This window comes from Sinocyclocheilus anshuiensis, unplaced genomic scaffold (genome assembly GCF_001515605.1).
Source record: "Sinocyclocheilus anshuiensis isolate Anshui unplaced genomic scaffold, SAMN03320099.WGS_v1.1 scaffold2557, whole genome shotgun sequence".
NCBI classification, from domain to species: Eukaryota; Metazoa; Chordata; class Actinopteri; order Cypriniformes; family Cyprinidae; genus Sinocyclocheilus; species Sinocyclocheilus anshuiensis.
Window position 1 is genome coordinate 187,260 of NW_015544359.1, and position 21,884 is coordinate 209,143.

The following is a 21,884-nucleotide window of genomic DNA, read 5'->3' on the forward strand; positions in this document are numbered from 1 at the left end:
TGGGCGCTGAGGGGGTTTTATCGTTAGCTTGTGGTGGCTCCTCTTTCTCCTTGATCCCCTCCATCGGAGGCTTGTCTTTTTTCCGCTCGCCACCACTGCAAAAACAACATGCAGGTCAACAGAGGAAGATCCGATACACATGAAAAGATGAGGAGAGCTGAGCATCTCAACACTGAGGTGAAACACTCACAGACTTTCAGATGAATATATTTCTTCAGGCTGAAAGAACATCACATATTAAACAGAGCTGAATGCACCAACATTTGAAATCGTCAGCGTAAGATGAGTCGTCAATATTTTTGACAGCATTTTTCCAGACGACTGTATTTTGTTGATTATATTGATTTTAAAAGCGTGTCTGTTAAAAATTCATTAAGAGTATCCTAACACAGTGTTTCCCAAACCAGTCATGGAGGTTTGCCATCACACCTCATTGTTAATATCTCCCTAATCTAACACACCTGCTTCAAATCATCAGCTCATTAGTGGAGAGCTGAAATGGGTCAGAGAAGGGAGACATCCAAAATGTGTAGAGGAGGCTTTGAGATCATTTGCACATTTCAGTTGTGTGTGCATTACCTCTTGGCGGCGGAGGAGAGCGTCTCTTTCTTGGCTATGGACACTGTGGAACTATCTCTGTGAGATTTGCGGCTGCTGGAACTGCCATTGGCAATACAGGACATTGAATAAGCCTCTCGCAGCGGGGTCTGACCTGCAGGAGACACATTGCACATCGGTTTTATTCCCTCTTATTAGGCCTGTCGCAATAATCAATATATCGACTTATCGCGCAATATATGTACATGACCTCAATAATTTTTGGTGACGCAATATATCGCCCATTATATTTACTTAAAAATTAATGTCACCATGTTTTGTAAATTCCGCTTGCGCCTGTGTCTTTTGCAGCTTCTCGTACATAACATGGTGTAGTCATGAGGTGCTAGTTGAAATTAAAAAAATGCTTCTACAAACAAAGTTTCATCTGCAGATATGGCCTTGTTTAGGGATCTGTGCCTTTGTGCATACGGACATCTGACTGCTAAGTAGTGATTGTGTTTTTCAGCAATAGTGTGCACCCTTATTTTATAGAGAAAAGAACGTCCGGGAAAAATCTGTAGATGAAAGAATCTCCATACAAGTTCTTTGTGCATTTTTCTTTTTTTCTACTTATTACTTTGCACTTTTTGTTAGAAAATGTTTATTTACTATTTATTCAGGTTTTTTAAGGTATCTAATATTTTGATACTTAATTTCCATGATCTAAATATTCTTAAAAATTAAAAGTTTGTTGTCATTTGGAAGTGTGTAAAATGACAATAATATCGCTTATCGCAATTATTTCTGGGGCAATATATCGCACAACAAAAAGTTGTTATCGTGACAGGCCTACCTCTTATATCTTAAAACAATGACTCAAATCTCCGCACCGCAACAAATTTACTGCACAGACCTTCTATTAGGCTTCCCACACCCTTTGACTTATAAATTTCCATGAATTTTCCAATTGGATAAGCTTTTTTTATATTAAAGGGGAGGCCTAATGCTGTTTCATGCATTTTGACTTATTTACACTGCTAAAGAGTTGGATTTTCATGCTAAATATGGTCAAAGTTTCAAAAAATGAGTTGGGCGTATGACAATAATTTTTCTATGCCAAATACACTCCTTCACAAACAATGAACAACTTATAAATACTGTAAAACATGTCGTTCTTTAACATGCATTATCTCATGTTAAATATATGGAAGCTTGTTTATGCCACAGGATAATAAAAAAATGAAAAGGGTAATTGCAACTTTTTAACTGTGACTTTTTGTCAGAATGGTGAGAATAAAAAGTCGGAATTGTGAGATTAAAAAGTTGCAAATACCTTTTTTTTATTTTTTTATTTCATGGCAGAAACAAAACAAACAAATGAACACACAGAACTTAGTGACTCAGAATTCAGAGGAAAGAAGTCAGAATTGTGAGATATAAAGTCACAATTACTTTTTATTTTTTTAATTATGTGGTGGAAACGTGCTTCAATATAAATGGGAGCTTTTTGTAAAATGTTACCGAATTCATGTACAGAATATTGTTTGAATATTCATAAGACATTATGAATATTGTAATGCTGAACATAACTATATAAGATTCTAAATGCATTATATATATATAATTCTACAGAATATATAGAATTTAAATATTAAATATAAGATTTGAATTCAGCAGAGACATTTCCAGACTCTTCTGTGACTTCAGATTCTATTGATTTCTATGACTTTTGAATGCTTGGAAGTCATAAAATTGAACATGATCAACAGTCAGGAAATAGAGAAAGACAATATAGACTGTAAAGAGTCTGGCTTAAATAAAGCAGCAATCCAGATATGCTAACTGGATTAGTCAACTGATCTACTAGTCCATTTTAATTACAGTACCACTGACATAAAAATACTTTTTTTTTTAATCCAGTCCAATGACATTCATACTGTATATTGTATTAAGTATGGGTCACCATAGCAACATCATAAAGCGTTTTCTACACTGATAATTATAATAATTCAATTCATGTTTATTTGTATAGCACTTTTCACGATACAAATCATTGCAAAGCAGCTTTACAGAAAATTCAAGTTTCTACATTATATTTAGAAGTAGCTTATCAGTGGTGACTATGTCAAGTTGATGTCCATATGGCAGAAATGTACGGTAAAAATCATGCGGTTAGTTAATGACATGTAATCAAACAGATGGTGAACACTATTAACAAATAGAAAATGGTTTTTTTAAATTGTAATAATATTTCACTGTTTTAACTTTATTTTTTGTTTAATGTAGCAGCCTTGGTGAGCAAAAGAGACTTCTTTCAACATATAAAAACATAAAATATCTTACCAATCCCAAACTTTTGAATGGTGTATATAAAATGTATGTAATATGTATATATAGTGAAGACCAGACCAGAATGAAAAGCTGTGATTTATTTTCCATTTTAATTAAATGAGAACGAATAAACAACAGAAGCAGTCTCAGATGTCTGGATCCTAGCGGAGACACACTGACTCGTGTTAAACTAGCATTTTGGATTTTACAGAACAGACTGAGGTTTCCAGTTGAGCTTGGTATGGTGTTCTCACGCTAAACGTCAGTGCCATGATTGCAATGGTTTGCATCAGCCATGCTATTTAAAACTCTCTCTGAATGGCCTGCATGTGGAAATGTCTGATTTAGGTTCTTGGCTGCTCACCGGTTGCTTCACTTTGACCCCTTTGCTTTGTGAGAGAGACGGACGCCTGTGCAGGCCTTGCGTGGTGGATTCGATTAATTGTTTTTCTCCCCGGGGCACGCTTACGCGTGTGTATAGTGTATATTATCTTAGGAGGCAGTGATGCGATGTCAGTACCACATGGCTCTGTTTCACGCTCCATTAGCCCACAACAAAAACACACAGTGTGTGGCTGACCTCATCAGACTGCTGAGAGATGTGTGCTTCAGCAAAACTTTCTCTATAGTGTTCCAGATAAAACACCGCAAAAAAACAAAACAACCATTGCGATCAAACTTGTAGCAAAATTGGGTAGTTTGTGTGTTGTTTCAGGGTTGGCATCATCTGAGGTAGGGCTGGGTGATATAGCCAAAAAATTATCACAAATCTTTTTTTTTTTTTTCCATATCAGTCTATATTGACTGCTCACCGGTTGCTTCACTTTGACCCCTTTGCTTTGTGAGAGAGACGGACGCCTGTGCAGGCCTTGCGTGGTGGATTCGATTAATTGTTTTTCTCCCCGGGGCACGCTTACGCGTGTGTATAGTGTATATTATCTTAGGAGGCAGTGATGCGATGTCAGTACCACATGGCTCTGTTTCACGCTCCATTAGCCCACAACAAAAACACACAGTGTGTGGCTGACCTCATCAGACTGCTGAGAGATGTGTGCTTCAGCAAAACTTTCTCTATAGTGTTCCAGATAAAACACCGCAAAAAAACAAAACAACCACAGGTCACATTCATCATGAATTTCCCTTGCGCATGTTTCTTTTTAAATTTAATTTGAATGTTTAGAAATATTTAGTGTGCATTAATGATCTAAGACATTAATGATCTAGTTTAATTTAGTTTATTCTTAAATTAAAACCGTTCCAGCTCCACGCAGAATCTGCAAGTTTTTGTATATTTTCTATGCTGATTTTGTGGGAAAATCTGCATCATCTTTATTGCTAGGGCTGCAATGAACAATTACTTTGATGATCAGCTGATTCGACATTTATTAGAACTACCAGTATGTTTGCAAATGGACTGTACTGTTTTGCCCATTGAAATGAATGAATGAATGAATGAATGAATGAATGAATGAATGAATGAATGAAACAACTGATTGTCATTTCAGCTTTTGTATTCAACATGTGCTAACTAACAGCAAAGACAAGATCTTTCAAAAATACCACAGATGAAATGCCTAATATGAATTAATATTGCAATGTATTGCTAATAATAATAATAATAATAATCAATAATAATCATCATAATAATCAATACAAATAATATACTACTAATATTCAAATACAGTATTGATTTTATTATTATTATTATTATTAATATTATTATTGTTGTTGTTGAATTAATTATTATTCAGTTATACAATATTAGTTTTTAATAAGAACAATGATAATAGCAGTACGAATACTACTAATATACAAATACAGTATTATTATTATTATACCTATTACTAGGATTATTAGTACACACACACAAACACACACACACACACACACACACACACACAAAGGGAAAAGTGCACTTTCAGGCTCTTAGGAACAGAACTCTGATGCACTGAAAACATTTTGAATTTAAAATGATATTCTGACAAAGTCATATTACATTTTGGCCCCATTACTGCTAGCTGAAAATTAGCCAACATATTTAATAAACAAACATGCACGGGGTAGGAGAAGTTTCAAACCTTTCGAATTACAGACGTTGTGATTCTGTGGACGTTTGGCAGTCATTAAGAAATTCTGTTCCTGAAAGTCAAACAAACTACACTAGCTTTTATTTTCAACATCATACTTTTATAATTAAGGAAACTTAATCGTTCAGATTTGTGTCTCAGTAATAGGTGACTTTACTGGAAGCTGCCACTGCTGTCACAACAGATCATGCTCTTTGCATCAAAGAAATAAATAATGCGTGTGTTTAGAGCACTGGCTTTCATGGACAGAGACTGAGCATTCAAGCATAAGATGATCTTCTTCCTGTGTACGATACTGTATGGGTGTGTGTGTGTGTGTCTAGTCAGCACAGCCACACAGGAAGTCCTCATGTGACCTCACTCCAACAGGAAACCAAGGAATTATCTGCCTTCCATCAGAAGCCTGTCACTAGCTGTTCGTCACCAAAACCACTGGTATTCTCCATCACTTTCATGCTCAAAATACAGGACAATTTGCTGGATTTACGTATATAGTCAATCTTAATCATATTCAGTGTACTTCATATGATAGAAGACACTCTTAACGGCAATAAAACACCTCAATAACAGCCTGCCTTACTGAACCAGACAGCTTGTGAAAATCAATTCAAACGTATTTCATGATATGCCAAATGAGTCAGATCAGATTAATCACAAAAACAATAAATCAATCATTGCATTCGTCTGTAACTGGGAAAAGCAGTTTGTGAGGAACCAGCGCTTCTCTTTTCCTCAGTGAATAGAGCCCTTTCACAGATATTGTCCAGAGAGCAGCTGATTAAGGATAAACTGAGGTTTGGGAGAGGATTTGAGTGGAAAGACTGAGAGTTTGGGGAAAGATACTAGTGTGTGGGGGATTATGGGAAATGAGGGGGAATAGATAGGGGGATTGAATGTTATAGGAGCAGTGAGTCAGCCTTGAAACTCAAATCAGCAGGGTGAGAATGAAAGAGAAATGGAGGAGTAAAAGTGAGAAAAATGGGTCATAGTGGGTGCAGTGAGTAAATATGGGCAGCGGAAAGAAAATGTGGTTCATTCAGGGACTGAAAATGTGAAAATGAGAACTAGCAACCATCATATTGACACAATGAAAATTAATAAACAGAAAAAAGCATGATGTAAGTGCAAGTACTAAAAAAATGCATATTTTGTCCCACAGAAATGCACATTTGAAAGTAAATAATTTATTTTAAATGATACATTTACTGATATTAATAGCAGTAAGATTAAATCTTAATAAACTCCTACTTTACACACTATTGCTCAAAAGATTTGTAATGTTCTTGAAATAAATTTCTTAAAGGCTGCATTTATTTGATCAAATCTGAAAATTGAAAAAGCAATATTGTAATATATTATTACAATTAAAATAACTTATTAATTTTACTATATTCTGAATAAATGATGGCAAAGCTGAATTTTCAGCACCATTACTCCACTGTTCAGTGTCACATATTTTATCACATTTCTTCTTCTTATCAATGTAAAAAACTGTTTTGCGGATTACAAATGTCGGTCCCACTTTATATTAAGTGGCCCTAATACCTGTGTACTTACATAGTAACTAGATGCTTGTACTTTCATTATCAAAAAGTGATGTTACAAATGTCCTGTTACACATTTGTACTTTCATTACCAAAAAGTGTTGTTACCAATGTCCTGTTACACATTTGCATTTACATATACCATTCGGAGGGTTGTTACAGATGTGTAGTTACACAAACATTACAGCTGTAGATACTATGCACCAATGTGTACTTACACTGTGGTTACATACTACGTACACATCTAGTTACTATGTAAGTACACAGGTATTAGGGCCACTTAATATAAAGTGGGACGTAAATGTGTTTACTTGATCAGAAACGTACATTTCTGATCAATTTAATGCATCCATGCTAAATAAAAGTTTTAATTTCTTCAAAAAATCTTTCTGATCCCAAGCTTTTGACAGTAGTGTATAAAACAAAGATAAACTATTTTGACTGCAGGATTAGGTTGGAACCGTTTAACACATTCTCTTTATTGGTGAAATCCAGTCTCAACTAGCTTAAACATGAAGCTATTTTGAGATCCAAAGTAATTGTTGAATTCAAATAGATGAAGTCTGAAAAGCAGACATATCAAATTTAATCTAACAAATAGTTTTTAGAAGGAATGCACACTTTTTTCCAGTGTGTTCACAATAAAGATTCAATCGGATACTGATACATTTCATGTTTAAAAAACATAAAAAATTCAGTCATGGACTCAGGAAGGATGATCTGACCTTCATATTATGACACGTCTTTTTAGTAAGGACGGAGCTCTGCATGCTTATAATAAATAACATCACTATTTTGAGGTTTGTTTTGGCTATTAGCTTCCAGTTTTGATGACTATTACTGTAAAATGTGGAAAACAGTCATAATAAAGAATGAGCAGTGTAGCTGTCCAAGCTGTGTTCTGTGTTGAGTCAGAGGTTGGCCTTCTTTCTGATGGTTTTGTCTGGCAATTGCCGTTCAAGGCTTGAATTTCTATTTTGTTTAGAGGCTTGGTTTCGTTTTGCCCGTTTTCATTGCTCACTGCTTGAGAATTGTTGTTTCTTGCTTTCTTTTCCTTTTCATTTGGTAAAATTATTTCTAGGCCCAGCCCTGTATGTTTTTAAAGGCAGAAATTCAAGCACCCCCCTGCAGTCCTCGTGTCCTGTGTCTGTCACATGACCGGCTCCTTTACACAGAGCAGATCAAATGTCTGAACACAAACATTAAGCTGCATCACACTAGACTTTAAATAAACAATAATAATATGTATAATACAAAATAAAATATTTATTAAAATGTATAAAAAAAATAACAATGCTGTTTATTCCTACGGAGCCCCGCACATGACATGCACGAAAAAATAAATAAATCGTGCGCACGATTTACTAATTTGTTCCCTCGATGTACTAAAATGTAAATTGTGCGCACAATTTAGCAAATCGAGGGAACAAAATAGTAATCGTGCGCACAATTTATAAATCGAGGGAACGAAATAGTAATCGTGCGCACAATTTATAAATCGAGGGAACGAAATAGTAATCGTGTGCACAATTTATATATTTTTTCATGCATGTCATGTGCGGGGCTCCGTATATTCCAAAAATGTATTTTTAGTAATCAAAAACATGGAAATAACAATGAATTCCAGGCCTGGAAAAGTCTGAGAAAAATCTTCTAAAGTCATGGAAATTTTAATAATGAATAGTAATCTTTCTAGGTTTGTTCTGCTGTAAAATATTTCATTGTGATCAAACTGCTCTTTGTTTTTGCTTGTGTTGAGTAAAACATTCATTAGTTTGTCCATTGGTCTAATTGGAGACATTTGTACACTGATATGTATAATTACTCAAGTCTATTTTTTCCAAAGCCTATCATCTGACATACAAATGGAAATCCAACCCAGCAATCTTTGTAAAATGGTAAGAATTACTTGTGAATGGGAGTGAATGGAACATGAGGTCTAGTGTGACGCACCTTTGGTCACGTCGTGGAGTGAATGGATGAGGAGAACACAGTGCCAGATTTTACAGCTCTTCAATCTCTCCTGTCCTCATATGTACAGTAATTAATTCCCTTTATTCATCCACTCTCGTTACGCTCATACATTTACAAGCCCTTTTTATATATATATTTTTTATAAGAAGGATTGTATAAATGTAAACTTCTGAGTACAAATGTCTGTTCGCAGCTTTAATTTTAAAGAGAAAATGAAGACGTGTGCTAAATCAGATACTGATGAAAATAAAGTCCAAAGCATACTTTAGTTTTAACGCAAACACTAAGCATTTGCTTACAACCGAATGCACAGCCTTTCAATGTAGACTTCAATACTATTAGGGGTGTTCAATATATATCATCTGCGATAATATCGTAAATGTTGTTTTAACGATATGCGATTTGATGCTATCGAGTATTTTGCAAAAACCATTATATTTCCTGTTTTTGCGCTATTTTGACAACAAAAATGATTCCAAACAAAGCCACAGCACTGTTTTGCGTCTCTGAGCAGCATGACGGTGTTTCGTTCCTGAATGAATGACCAGTTTAAATGATTCGGTTCAATCGCAATGACTCACTTATTAACAGTGACTTGCTGGCGATTTCACATTCAAAGTATCTTTTATTATTTAAGTAATTTAAGATATCAGTATTCAATGTTTTATGTTTAATAATATATAAAAAATGTATGCATTTGATCTCTGAGCAGCATGACGGGGTTTCGTTCCTGAATGAATGACCAGTTTAAATGATTCGGTTCAATCGCAATGACTCACTTATTAACAGTGACTTGCTGGCGATTTCACATTCAAAGTATCTTTTATTATTTAAGTAATTTAAGATATCAGTATTCAATGTTTTATGTTTAATAATATATAAAAAATGTATGCATTTGTAATTGCAGGTTAAATGCATTCATGTCTTGCATTAAACTGTGTGTAAATACATCTAAATGCCACTTCAGATGCAACTTCTGTGTTTCCTCTGCATTGCAAAGATGAATTTTATTGATACGGATTCCATTTGCTTGGTAACAGCCCAAATGTCGTATTATTCTAATTCACTGATTAAACGTAAGAATTTGACTCAAAAGATAGTGGACACTTTTATAAAGCTTTACTGTATAAAGGTAAAAATGCCCATAAAATATAAAAATCAGTTTAAACTTATTGGAGAAGATTAATTTCTATCAGTGTGAACTGACCGCCACACAGACTATGAAGAATATCAAAAACTTTAGGAGTCAGCTGTCCACGGTAGTCCTTAAGGTACCTTGAGCAAAACATCGTCTAATTATCATTATCGATAAAATCCCAGAAAATATTGAGATATTATTTTTTGTCAATATCACACACCCCTATGTACAGGCTCTCAACACTTAAAATTCCACATCTGTGTCCAGTATTTGCTTAATTTCTCTCCAGAAGTAACTAATAAAAAGGCCTCCAAACTCATTTAAACTAGAGTGTCTCTGTTGCATCTACAATAGTTCCCTTACTATTTCATCCTAACTGTACACTTCATGTAATTTTACAGTAAAATAGGGTTAAATATACAATTTTTGGAAGTAAAAAAGGTATAATTTACAATGAAAAACCATGTTCCCAGAATTCCCTGTAAGACTTTTTTTGTAGTTTGTTTAGCCTAAATAATTGTGTTTCTTAACAGTTTATGTTATCAGTAATGTACAATAGGATTTTTATGTTGAATCTTAAATTGATAAATTCATGTTTTTTTTCCCATTATTGTATAGTCATATGTTACCACGATTGTTTTGAATTTGTGTGTATGACACTGTACACCTTCCATATATCAATAGGCATCATATATCTATACACCTTTATATATTATTATTATTATTATTAATTAATTATTTGTAAATTACAAAATGTACAGGTTGCTTTGTAAAGATGTTTACATTATACTGAATTATTCTGGCAACCACAGCTGCCAGTTTTTTTTTTATTTTATTTTTCTGTTAAAACAACATGTACATAGTATGAAAAATTCCTTATTCAAAGAACACCTGAATGACCAGCTATATTTGCCATTACATGCAATATACAGCAGGGAATACTACATAAGATATCGCATCCCACAATGCATTGCAAAGCACTTGACTTGACATGTATGCATAGAAAGTATTCTGTACTTTAAACACTCCTTTTCTAACATAAGGGTTATTTTACACAAAATATGATGCCAAAATAATGCTCTTATTTACAATATGGTAACTGGGAATCAACGTGATGAGGTCCTGGGACAACTATTGCCATACTACTTTCTTAAACATTAATGGCACAAGAAACATTTACTGTTTCTCTCAATACTTCTAAAAACCTGTGGTTAATAGTAGATTAATTGGTAGTCCGCCCAAAATGTAATTGGCTGAGTAAGCGGTCAACATGTTGGGCCGCTCAAACAAACAGAGCAAAATTGTCAGCGCCACACTTTTTACACTCTTCGTAAGTCATCCTTAGTCTTCTTTATTACATATTAAACCAGGAAAGGACAAAAGTATTTTAACATCAAAAAACTTTAAGCTGCATAAAGTTTAAATATACACAAGTTGTATACGTGTGTGCGTGAGAGTGAGAGAAACAGGGCGCGAGGCAGCCAGTGTGTTTTATACGGTGTGTTAAACGGAGAACAAAGTGAAGTCAGTTTTAATGGTCAAACATTAAAATGCCTTCCCTCAAGCAGCCAACCCAAGATCACACCCTCACACACACGAACGTTCACACACACACACACACACACAGCTTCTATTCAAATGGAAATGTTCAGCGCCGTGGGTCAATGCTGGATTGAAACTGTTAACAGATCATGGTCTGGCTGCACTCCTACACTTCCTGCATGTAAACAGTGTGAGGATCACTGGAGGCAAAGATGCACACACACACGGCAGTGCTAGGTTACCTTTGCTGCTTTGCTGTTTTTTGGCAGCGGCGGCGGAGTCCTCCGACTGAGCCAGACGTCTGAGCACGTCTGCCAGCGCGGCCTTCATCACCATCAGCTCATCTTCCTGCTGCTGCACCCGCAGCTCCAGAGATGACAGGCGGTCCTGCACGTCTGATGTGCTCGCCGCAGAAATACTGTCATCTGCCAGAGAAAGAGAGATAAAGATGACTTGCTCATCATATAGTACAGATGCACAATATAGAAGTCTTGTCAGATATATTTTCTCTTCTTTGGACAACAATATCATTGTCAATATTATAAATGATTAACATTAAAATTGTTCAAAGAATTAAAAACACAACATACACTCTTAAAAATAAAGGTGCTTCAAAAGGTTCTTCAAGCGATGCCATAGAAGAACCATTTTTGGTTCCACAAAGAACCATTCAGTCAAAGGTTCTTTAAAGAACCATCTCTTTCTTGCCTTTTTATAATCTGAAGAACCTTCTTTCGCCACAAAGAACCTTTTGTGAAACAGAAAGGTTCTTCAGATGTTGAAGGTTCTTTATGGAACCATTTAGACAAAAAGGTTCTTCTATGGTATCGTGAAGCACCTTTATTTTTAAGAGTGTAGTGGGTGTGTCTATATGTAGCTCCTGCAGCAAAACATTTTATTTATATATATATAAAATCACAATGCAATTTTACATACATGACAGTTCAAAAGTTTGGGGTCAGTAAGATTTATTTTATTTTTATTATTAATAATTGTATTCAGCAAGGGCACATTGAATGCATTGAAAATTACAGCAAAAACATTTCTGATACTATATATCTATTAATATCTATAAATGCTCTTCTTTTGAACTGCATATCACAGTTTCCACAAAAAAATATTAAACAGCACAACTGTTTTCAACATTGATAATAACATTAAATGTTTATTGAGCAGCTAATCAGTATATTAGAATGATTTCTGAAGGATCATGTGACACTGAAGACTGGAGTAATGATGCTGAAAATTTAGCTTTGATATAACAGGAATAAATTATATTTTAAAATATAAAAGTTATTTTAAATTGTAACAATATTTCACAATATTACTGATTTTACTGTATTTTTTGATCAAATAAATGCAGCCTTGGTGAACCTTAGAGACTTCTTTAAAAACATTAACAAAATCGTATTTATTCCAAACTTTTGACCGCAAGTATATTTTATATATAAATCCCTTTTATCTAGAATTATTTCAGCAAATAAAAGCGCAAACTATTCCGCAGAACTCTCATACTGTAGCGTTAATTCAAAACAGTTCTCTGTTGTCTAGATGAATATATCCATGGAGCATTAGTGGACACACTGTTCATATAGAGCACCACTGTAGCCGTTCTTCAAAGCACATTTCCCATTGATAAGTGACATCTGTGCTTTCCCAATCTTGAAGAGCACCAGACACCACTAATGTCAACAAACAACATGGAGAATGGGCTTGGGGCTGTTTATACACAAAACGGAAAAAGAAGGAAAGAGGCAAAAAAATATGAATGAGACAGAGGGAGACGTGGGCAGCACAGCTTATCAGTTACAGATGGAATCGGTGGTAAGCAAAGGCCATTTTATGCATTAAGTCTTGGCTCTTTCCTCTAGCAATTTCATTGGCTGCTGCTATTCATGCTCTTTTGCTTGTCAGAGACTATGAATGCATCTAAACACAGGTAGGCTGGATTTCAGAACCATGAACCATGATTTGCTACTTGTTATTGCTGATCATAAACAGGTGTTATTTCATCAATATTTGATGTCGCAAAAAGAAAGTACATTTTATTGAAAATGTTGTATTTAAATTGTATATTTTATAAGCAAATATTTGTTAAAAGTGAATTGTGTCCACTTTGAGTACAGGAAGTTCAGTAGCACTTATATACGCCCTCAAAGCTAACAGACATGAACTAGCAGTCAAACACGACAGAACGAGAAGAGTCGGTCCACTAGTGTGAGCTAAGCTTCAAGGTATAGTTGAAAAGTTCTCCAAAATGAAAATTCTGTCATTAATTACTCACCCTCATGTTGTTCCAAACACATAAGACCTTCGTTCATCTTCGGAACACAAATTAAGATATTTTTGATGAAATCCGAGAGCTTTCTGACCCTCCATAGACAGCAATGCAACTGACACATTCAGAAAGTTAAAATAGTCCATGTGACATCAGTGGTTAATTAATGACAGAATTTTAATTTTTGGGTGAACTATCCCTTTTGTCTGTCTGGAAATCGGGTATTTTAAAAAAATTATATAGATAATGTTAATATTACACATTTGATAAAATCGTACATAATCCAAGACAGTAGGTGGCAGTATTGAACCTTAACGCTAGTTGCCACCCATCTTAAAACAGAAAAAATAAGACAACAGAAAAGTGCAGAAATTTAAATCAAATGTAATTCAATGTAAAATAATACTGCATAGTTTTCTTTTTAGAAATAAAATAGATTAATCCTTAGTTACAAGTTATTCAGTCAAGATCAGTGAGTGATTTTCTTCTTTTGTTCTTAAATTAAAGGGATAGTTCAACCAAAAATGAAAATTTTGTCATTAATTACCCTCGTGTTGTTCCAAACCCGTAAGACCTTCGTTCATCATTCAACCCGTAAGACCTTCGTTCACACCGGATCTGGGTCAGCGCCGGCACCGCCACACGCTCGCGTCATGGTACTGTCGTGAACGCGCGTCCACAAGTGACGCAGTAGAGATGAAAATGTGGAATAAAGTCATTATTTTTGTTTTCTTTGCGCAAAATAAAATACCATATAACAACTCAAACTCTCACACACCAACAAATCTCTGATCCAAGCTTGAAACCAAACCATGGGACAGTTTTACACCACTAATAAATCACTGGAAGTACTCACACTCTCACCCACACAAAATTCACAAACAAAACACATGGGCACAAATACAAAAAGATTATTACCACACTGCACATCCAGCTCTTGAAAAATCGGCAAATTCCCTACATAGCGCTAATGATAAGGGTGCCTGCAGTCTTTAGGTCACTGCGGAGCTCCGTGTGGAGATGGGGAGGAGGTTCCCAAACATCTCAAGGTTGCAGGAAGTAGCCAATAAAATCCAATCTCTGAAAGGCTGTGAAACGGCTGCAATATTTCATTTGCTTTCTCTGCCCGTGGTTTCCTCCCTGTCTGCAGGTCCTTCCTCTCAAACCGTCTTATCTCAGCAGACCACGGAAACATGGAGAGGGCAAACGTTTATAATACAATGCATTTCTTTGAGAGGAAATCGCTTTGGGAAGTTGTTTGATACTGGCAGTGTGTACGGAAAAACCAAGGGCAGAGGGAGCGCGCTAAATAGAAAGAGAAAGGGAGGGTTGGAAGGTGACAGAGTATCCCCAGGTAACCTCCACCGAATATATCAATGGCATGACATTTCTCCAGAATGCCGTACACCTAAAATTAGTATAAACGTGGCCTCTTCCACATTTCTACCCATGATTCCTTGTGGGCTAAGAGGAAGGAAGGCCTACGCACATGTCATATTTCACAATAGCTCGTCACATTCCTTAGTTTTCTCCACCACCCCTTCAGCACGTACACCTAAATGCCCACACACCTCCAACCTAACACACATCACCTCAGAATGCAACCAATTTATCTTGCATAGAAGATACGCAGACCTCCCAGACTCGGACCAGAGCCCAACATACGCTCATACGCACAACGACTCGGTGCGGGACAATACCATGGCACGTGGCCAGACTGCATGCTTGTAAGACTTGTTTTTGTCGTGCTTCATTTTGACTGGAGGTCTATGGAGGAAATCCTCAGGATTAGATGGCAGATTTACAGCTGAGATAAGACTCAGTGGTGCAATCAACGGCATTCAGGCTCTAGTCGCACACAAACACAACGTTCGCTAGCATTGATTGATGTGTCTTGTTAATCTTCATCATTTGCAACACTTCTTGTTAACAGATAGCCCTGATAATCTGTCGTGGTGTTTAGCTGTGAGCTTCCTGAGTACGAGATAAGGGATAGATGGAAGCATCGACTGGCCGCACACAAAACTGGGTTGGACTTGACCTTCATGAAGCAGCAGAGATGTCTCTTGTGTACCTGGCAAGAAAAATAATCAAGTCACGCTGCCGGGGTTAGGAGATCATTAAAACACTCGGCACACTTGTAAACTGGAGTAGAGCACAAAGCTGCACATGTCTGAACTGGTTATGTGTGTGTGAGAGTCTTATATGGTTTAGAGAACAAAACATTTAACTGAAGTAGGGTTATTATACTCTCACACATGCATTCCATAATTAAATGGAACTGAATGCTTGCAAAAAGTACTATGGAATTATCATGTTTTATTAGACACGTACCATGTTATTTTTGTACACAGTACCATTGTAACACCCTTTTTTTTGGACGTCGTACTATGATATTATCATGTTTTTGGTTGCACTTTATTTTACACGCGCACTTACATTGTACTTCCTCAGGAAAGTACTGAGCGAAATAAGGTTGAGTAAAGGTTAGGTTAAGGGGTAGATTCTAGGTTAATACCTAGTTAGTACATAGATAACGCACTAAGTGTATTAAAAGGGGTCATATAACGTTGCTAAAAATAACATTATTTTGTGTATTTGGTGTAATGCAATGTGTTTATGTACTGGCATTTTCTGCCGGATCGGGTATCGGTCAGACGAACCGATCCAAATCCGATATTGTGCTTATACTATTCTGTGTTATTGTTAAGCCCCACGAAAGCACAAACACATTATAAAGCACCATAAAGTCAAAGTACAAGTGTTCTGAAGCTGTTCCATAGTTCAGTGTGAAGTACAGATGAATATTTAAGTCATTAAATTCAAGTTCATGTAAACTCTTCTCTCCGCTGCGGTTGTCTGTCATCCTCCATTCAGCATTCAAACTGAAGGTGTCCTGTTTGGTTACAATAGTCAAGACGATGAAACTCTCTCCAAGAGCGCACAATAACTGAGATTTAAAACTGATAATTTTTTAATTTTAACTTTAATAAACTACGCATCAATATCTCTTTCCTTTGTGCTTTGAACTTCTCTGTGCGGAGCTGCACGCTGTGACTCCGTGTTGCTTCAAGCGCATCATTCTGTGCACTGGATGCGCATAAGCGCTTTGTGCCTCTCTGTATTGGAGCTTTTTGTATTATATAATACTTTTGCGCAATGAAAGATTATTTATAGCGTTTCTTGTTCTGTCCTATAAGGCTATTAATAATCTAATGTATAGCACAGTAATGGAGGCAGCAACATATGATAGATAGGACTCCTCTATCTATCATATGTTGCTGCCTTCATTACTGTGCTATACATTTAAAAGAAATGTCTTTTAATTTTATAGTTTATATTTATATATAAATACATTTACTTGTTTTCATTCATGTATTTTACAACAATACAGAGAGCAATGTGTAACATTTTACCAGATTTAGTCCTACACTTATTCACTTTTATTTGTTCCCCACTAAATAATGTTATTTCACTAAATGTTTAGATTTTATAAAATTGTGCACTCATGATTTTTCTAGAATAAATTTGCTGCTAAATTATCCACTAACCTAGTTTATAATAGTATTTTTGTCATAGATTATTATATATTTTTTCATTTGTTATTTTTCATTAAAAAGGAAAACTTGAAATTGCATCATATGACCCCTTTAAGTACATATGTATACGCTGAACAGGACTGTAAAATAAAGCACTATTTTGTACTGTGGTACTATTAAGAAAACTGTGATACTCCAAACACCACAGTATAAAAAAAAAATAAAACTCATTGTAGTACTATGGTACTATGTAATACATTGTAGTACTATGTAAGAGATTGTACAAATAATTCAAAAACAGTCCAAAAACACAGTATTACCACACCCTTTTTTAAGCATAGTATTGTTAAAAGTAACTGAGTAGTATCTATGAAAATACACTTTGCAATACCATGGCCCAATCTTTATTTAAAAAAAAAGGACTGTGATAATACCATGTTTTTGTTATATTTTTTGCATTTGTAGTACTATGGTAAATGCTCAGCATGTGACTGTGAAAGGCGGGAAAAGCCACAAGAGAGAAGCTGTGCAAGGCCTCTGTAATACTGCTTTGAGACATTTTGCAGAGGTGAGCTCATACAGGAAGTGACCTCAAAGATGTGGGAGATAAGAGTGAAAATACTGAAATAAATTGACACTCTGCTTTCAAGCAGTGATGCACGCCTCAACTCTCGGTTAACACGCGAAGATTCACGCTGCACAACTGAACCCGAAACTTATGCTAACAGGAGATATTCATAATACTAACTAGATATTTAACATTTCTGAAGAAAGATGAGTGGTGTTTGCCCTTTTAAAAGTCATCGCCATGAAGCTACCTCCTGAGGATGCTTATTTATTTGCCCAAGGCAAAAAACAACAACTCTATTTATGTAATGCCATGACACTTTTGTAGGGTTATAGTCATTCTGTAAAAGTACCAGTGTCACAGACTCGCTCACACACAGCTCCAGACAGCCTCTTGGGACTGGGTATCATTGTTGCATACAAGCAATTTGAATTAAACATTATAATTCAGCATATCCACACACAGGGGACTACATACTCATACATGTGTAACAGTCATGAAAGCTCATTTGCATATAGAGACTCTAGGGAGGAAGACTCTTGTGCTCTGTCCTCATCTCAAGGTTATGAGCTTCCACACTAGACTGTTCAGCAGAGCTTGATTATTCACCATTTTTACAATTAATTTGCTGCCAATACAATGGTTCATATAATCTGCTTTTTTATTTAGCCTGCAAGTTTTTACTTGAATAAGCTCAAACTGTCTGTTTGAATGAAGCAATTAAAAACTCAGATTCAGCAATTCATTTGCATCTCAAAAATGTATAAAAAAATTTCGTAGTGTATATTTAACTATTAAAATAAAAAAGATAGATATTTAGCTAAATATTGCTGCTTAATTCTATGTATTGTTTAAAAGAATAAATATAGTGGAAGTAGTGGAAAGTGTGGAAAACATACCTTGATTATATTTAACTAGACTTTAATATGTACATTTTCAGTTTTTGTTTGCATTTTTAGTACATTTTTAGTTTGCTGCAAATATTGTCCCTCTGATAGAATATTGCCATGCTATTCCAAATACATAAATGTTTAATATATATTGAATGCTTAACCATATAAATCATTTAATAAGTAAAATATTATAATTATAATATATATTTAGATGCACTACCATTCAAAATTCTGATGTTTCACTCACCAAGGCTGCATTTATGTCATCAAAAATACAGTAAAAAACAGTAATATTGTGAAATAATTTTACAATTTAAAATAAAAGTTTTCTATTTTAATACATTTTAAAATGTAATTCATTCCTGTGAGTCAAAGCTGAATTTTCAGTATCATTACTCCAGTCTTCAGTGTCACATGATCCTTCAGAAATCATACTAATATGCTGATTTGCTGCTCAAGAAACATTTTTTAGGATTAGCAATGATGAAAACAGTCATGCTGCTTAATATACATGTATATTTTTGTGGGAAATCCAATATTTTTCAGGATTCTTTCAAAACAACATATTTTGAAAACACATGATCATACTTACAATGAAATATCATATGTACAATGAAAATGCATGAAAGGCGTTTATAATATTCTTTAAAAAAATCTCCTGTTGTAATTTTGTGAAGAAAGTCATAAAAGATGACAACAACTCTAACAGAATATTAAGACCGCAGTAAGGTGCAGTGAGAGTGGTTCAGTGCAGCTTTATGAATGTGATTCCTCTGCCTTCAGCAGACCAGCAGGCATGTAACAGACATGATTAACTACACAGCACTGAAGCTTCATGGTAATGATTCACTGTAATGGCTTGACACACAAGATACACACATACTCTCCCTCACACAAAACCACACACACATCTGTGGGGCCCTGTGAGATTAGATAATGATAGGTGGTACAGAGCAATGTTGTGACATGCATTTTCACCACCTTTTCTTAGATTATGGACAGATTGAGCTGCGCTGATGTTCAAAAGACAAAACAAACTCTGGTTAAACTAATCCACAGCATACAAAGGCAGCACAGATATCCACCAATTAATCACTGGCTGTTCGGAACTACTGTACTACCAAACTAGGGCTGGACCAGAATATTCGATTATTCGAATATTCGTTTGGTGGGTTGGCATTCGATTTTCAATTTTGAGATTCTAATATTCTTTTTTTTTTTTCTCGAACACCTGTCATCCTCCGTGAAATGGTTCTCATTCGAGCTTGAATATGAATCGCCCATGAGTGAACGTCATGAACGTCATGATTCAGTTCATGAAGACAGTTCAGTTCAGAAGACAAAAATGCTGATTAGACCTCAGTTGTGTGGGAGCACTTTAAATTGAGTGAGGACAAGACAAAGGCAGTGTGTCAAATATGCGATTTGAAACTGGCCTACCACAACAGCACATCAAGTTTGAAAAATCACCTGGGTTCTGGAAGTAGTACGCCTATAGTTCATTCTGTCACCGATGGAGTTTTGGTTCCTTGCCGCTGTCGCCTCTGGCTTGCTTAGTTGGGGACACTTCATTTCCAGCGATACCGTTGACTTGATTGCAAAGATACTATTTAAACTGAGTTGGATGTTGACATCACTGAATTCAATGATGAACTGTCTTTAACTGAAAAATTAGTGTTTACTATTGTCATTTTGCATTATTGACACACTATTTTCCTAATTAATGCTGTTCAGTTGCTTTGACACAATCTGTATTGTTAAAAGCGCTATATAAATAAAGGTGACTTGACTTGACTATAGTATATTGTTGGTGTAAAAAAACGAGCTGCTTTTATCCGCCATGTTAATCAGCAATTTTGCACATGATAAAAACATGCACTTAATTTGCTTGGAAAATACCTGCGAATACGGCAGTCATAAAAAAAACGTACAGTAGCCCAGCCTAATCATAATTTGTCTATATTAAAAGTATTGCTCTTAACAGACCTGTTTGTTTTGTATCACTAGTGCAGTGTCCGTTCTCTGAGAATATAAGCCCTGCCCGCGTGAGGCGCGCCGCTTCCGGCTCACGCTGTTCTGTAGTTTATTAAAAGTGCATTAATTCTGAACATGTCGCGTGTCCATATTGCACCAAAATGTGACACTGCACTCCCTTGGTTCTCGACATAATAAAAATGCAAAAAGACAGACAGACACACAGAGATTCCTGCCTTTATTACAGGTCATGTATATATCGGACTCGACAGTTGTCGTGTCGCAACAGCTAAAGTCTGTCTACACTGGACTACACAAAGCGACTGTTGAAAATCATTTTAAATTTGTGTCAGTACGTCATAGACAGAACGCAGCAGCAGTTTACTGTGGGGAATTTGTCGCGCCACACCGCGCCGCATCCAGTGGAGACAGCATCCTATAGGTTCCCTTTCAGTCGGTCACTCTCGACGTCACGTCGGATGACCGACGTCAAACAGGCTAGACTAATCGATTCTTGGGATACACTTAGTATTAAAAAAAGAATAGTAGACAGTGTACAGTGCACACTGCACAGTATGCAGTACATAGCATTCCATTGTAAACACAGCCAACATGTGCCCAATAATGAAGGTCTGTGCACGGAAACTATAAAATGTTTGTCTGCATGAAGTGCTAATTATTGCGCTGCAGATTCCAGCCTACTGCCTCACAGTGGCTTTAAATTGTTTAACGCATATGGTGACATGTTTGTTTAAAGACATTAGACTGTGCAGCCGGGCCAACTATGTGCACCGAGCAAGTGGAGAGATGGGGTTACGCAGTGGCCTGTTCGCTGATGGATGAGCAGGATTATCACAGAGTTGCACAGAGAATGCCACATCCGTTCTATAAAACCACACATTGATTTAGCCTGTGTTACTTAACAGGTATACATCATTCTATTTGCGGTCACTAAACTTTTTAATACTAATATCACTACTACACTGACCTCGTGATATCACTATCAGCATTGTATCAGCAAATAATCAGGCAGAATCACGTCACAATCATGATATCAGATGGTAATACCATATTCATAATGCCACGGTACTCCAAAGTCCTTCAAAGAAAGCTTCAGAATCACCATCTATGGAATGGATGTCCAAAAACACATGGTACTGTGGCCAGAAATCTAATGGTAATACCACTGTAGATTTTTGGTGATATTTTGATAGCATCCAAAGATGATTTCCTCATGGTATACATATGAAGAGTTTGGTTCCAAAACGCGATAAACGCCTTTGGCTATAGCCATTGAGTTTCCGCCAAAATCAGTATTGTATCTGGTCGGTATTGAAAAGTACATTTTTTATTTTACGCAAAATGCGATATCCGCCGAGTTATTCTGTCATGTTTTCTCCCTTTCTTTCCAAACCGCGACAAACGCCAGTCTCCCTTCTCTGCAGAATGCGATATATCCGCTCAACCAATCACAGC

At 35.9% G+C, this 21,884-nt stretch overlaps 1 protein-coding gene across 3 annotated transcripts in view; it reads right to left on the reverse strand.

Annotated features, from left to right (window-relative positions):
* The window catches only part of LOC107698167 (echinoderm microtubule-associated protein-like 4), a 65,024-nt gene that overhangs the window by 37,590 nt on the left and 5,550 nt on the right, over positions 1-21,884 (reverse strand). For all 3 annotated transcript variants that reach the window (XM_016499127.1, XM_016499128.1, XM_016499126.1), the window contains exons 2-3: positions 11,399-11,581; positions 580-712 (exon numbers count right to left, since the gene is read on the reverse strand). In XM_016499127.1, the coding sequence (XP_016354613.1) occupies positions 580-712; positions 11,399-11,581 (316 nt within the window). The remainder of the gene's footprint in view (positions 1-579; positions 713-11,398; positions 11,582-21,884) is intronic.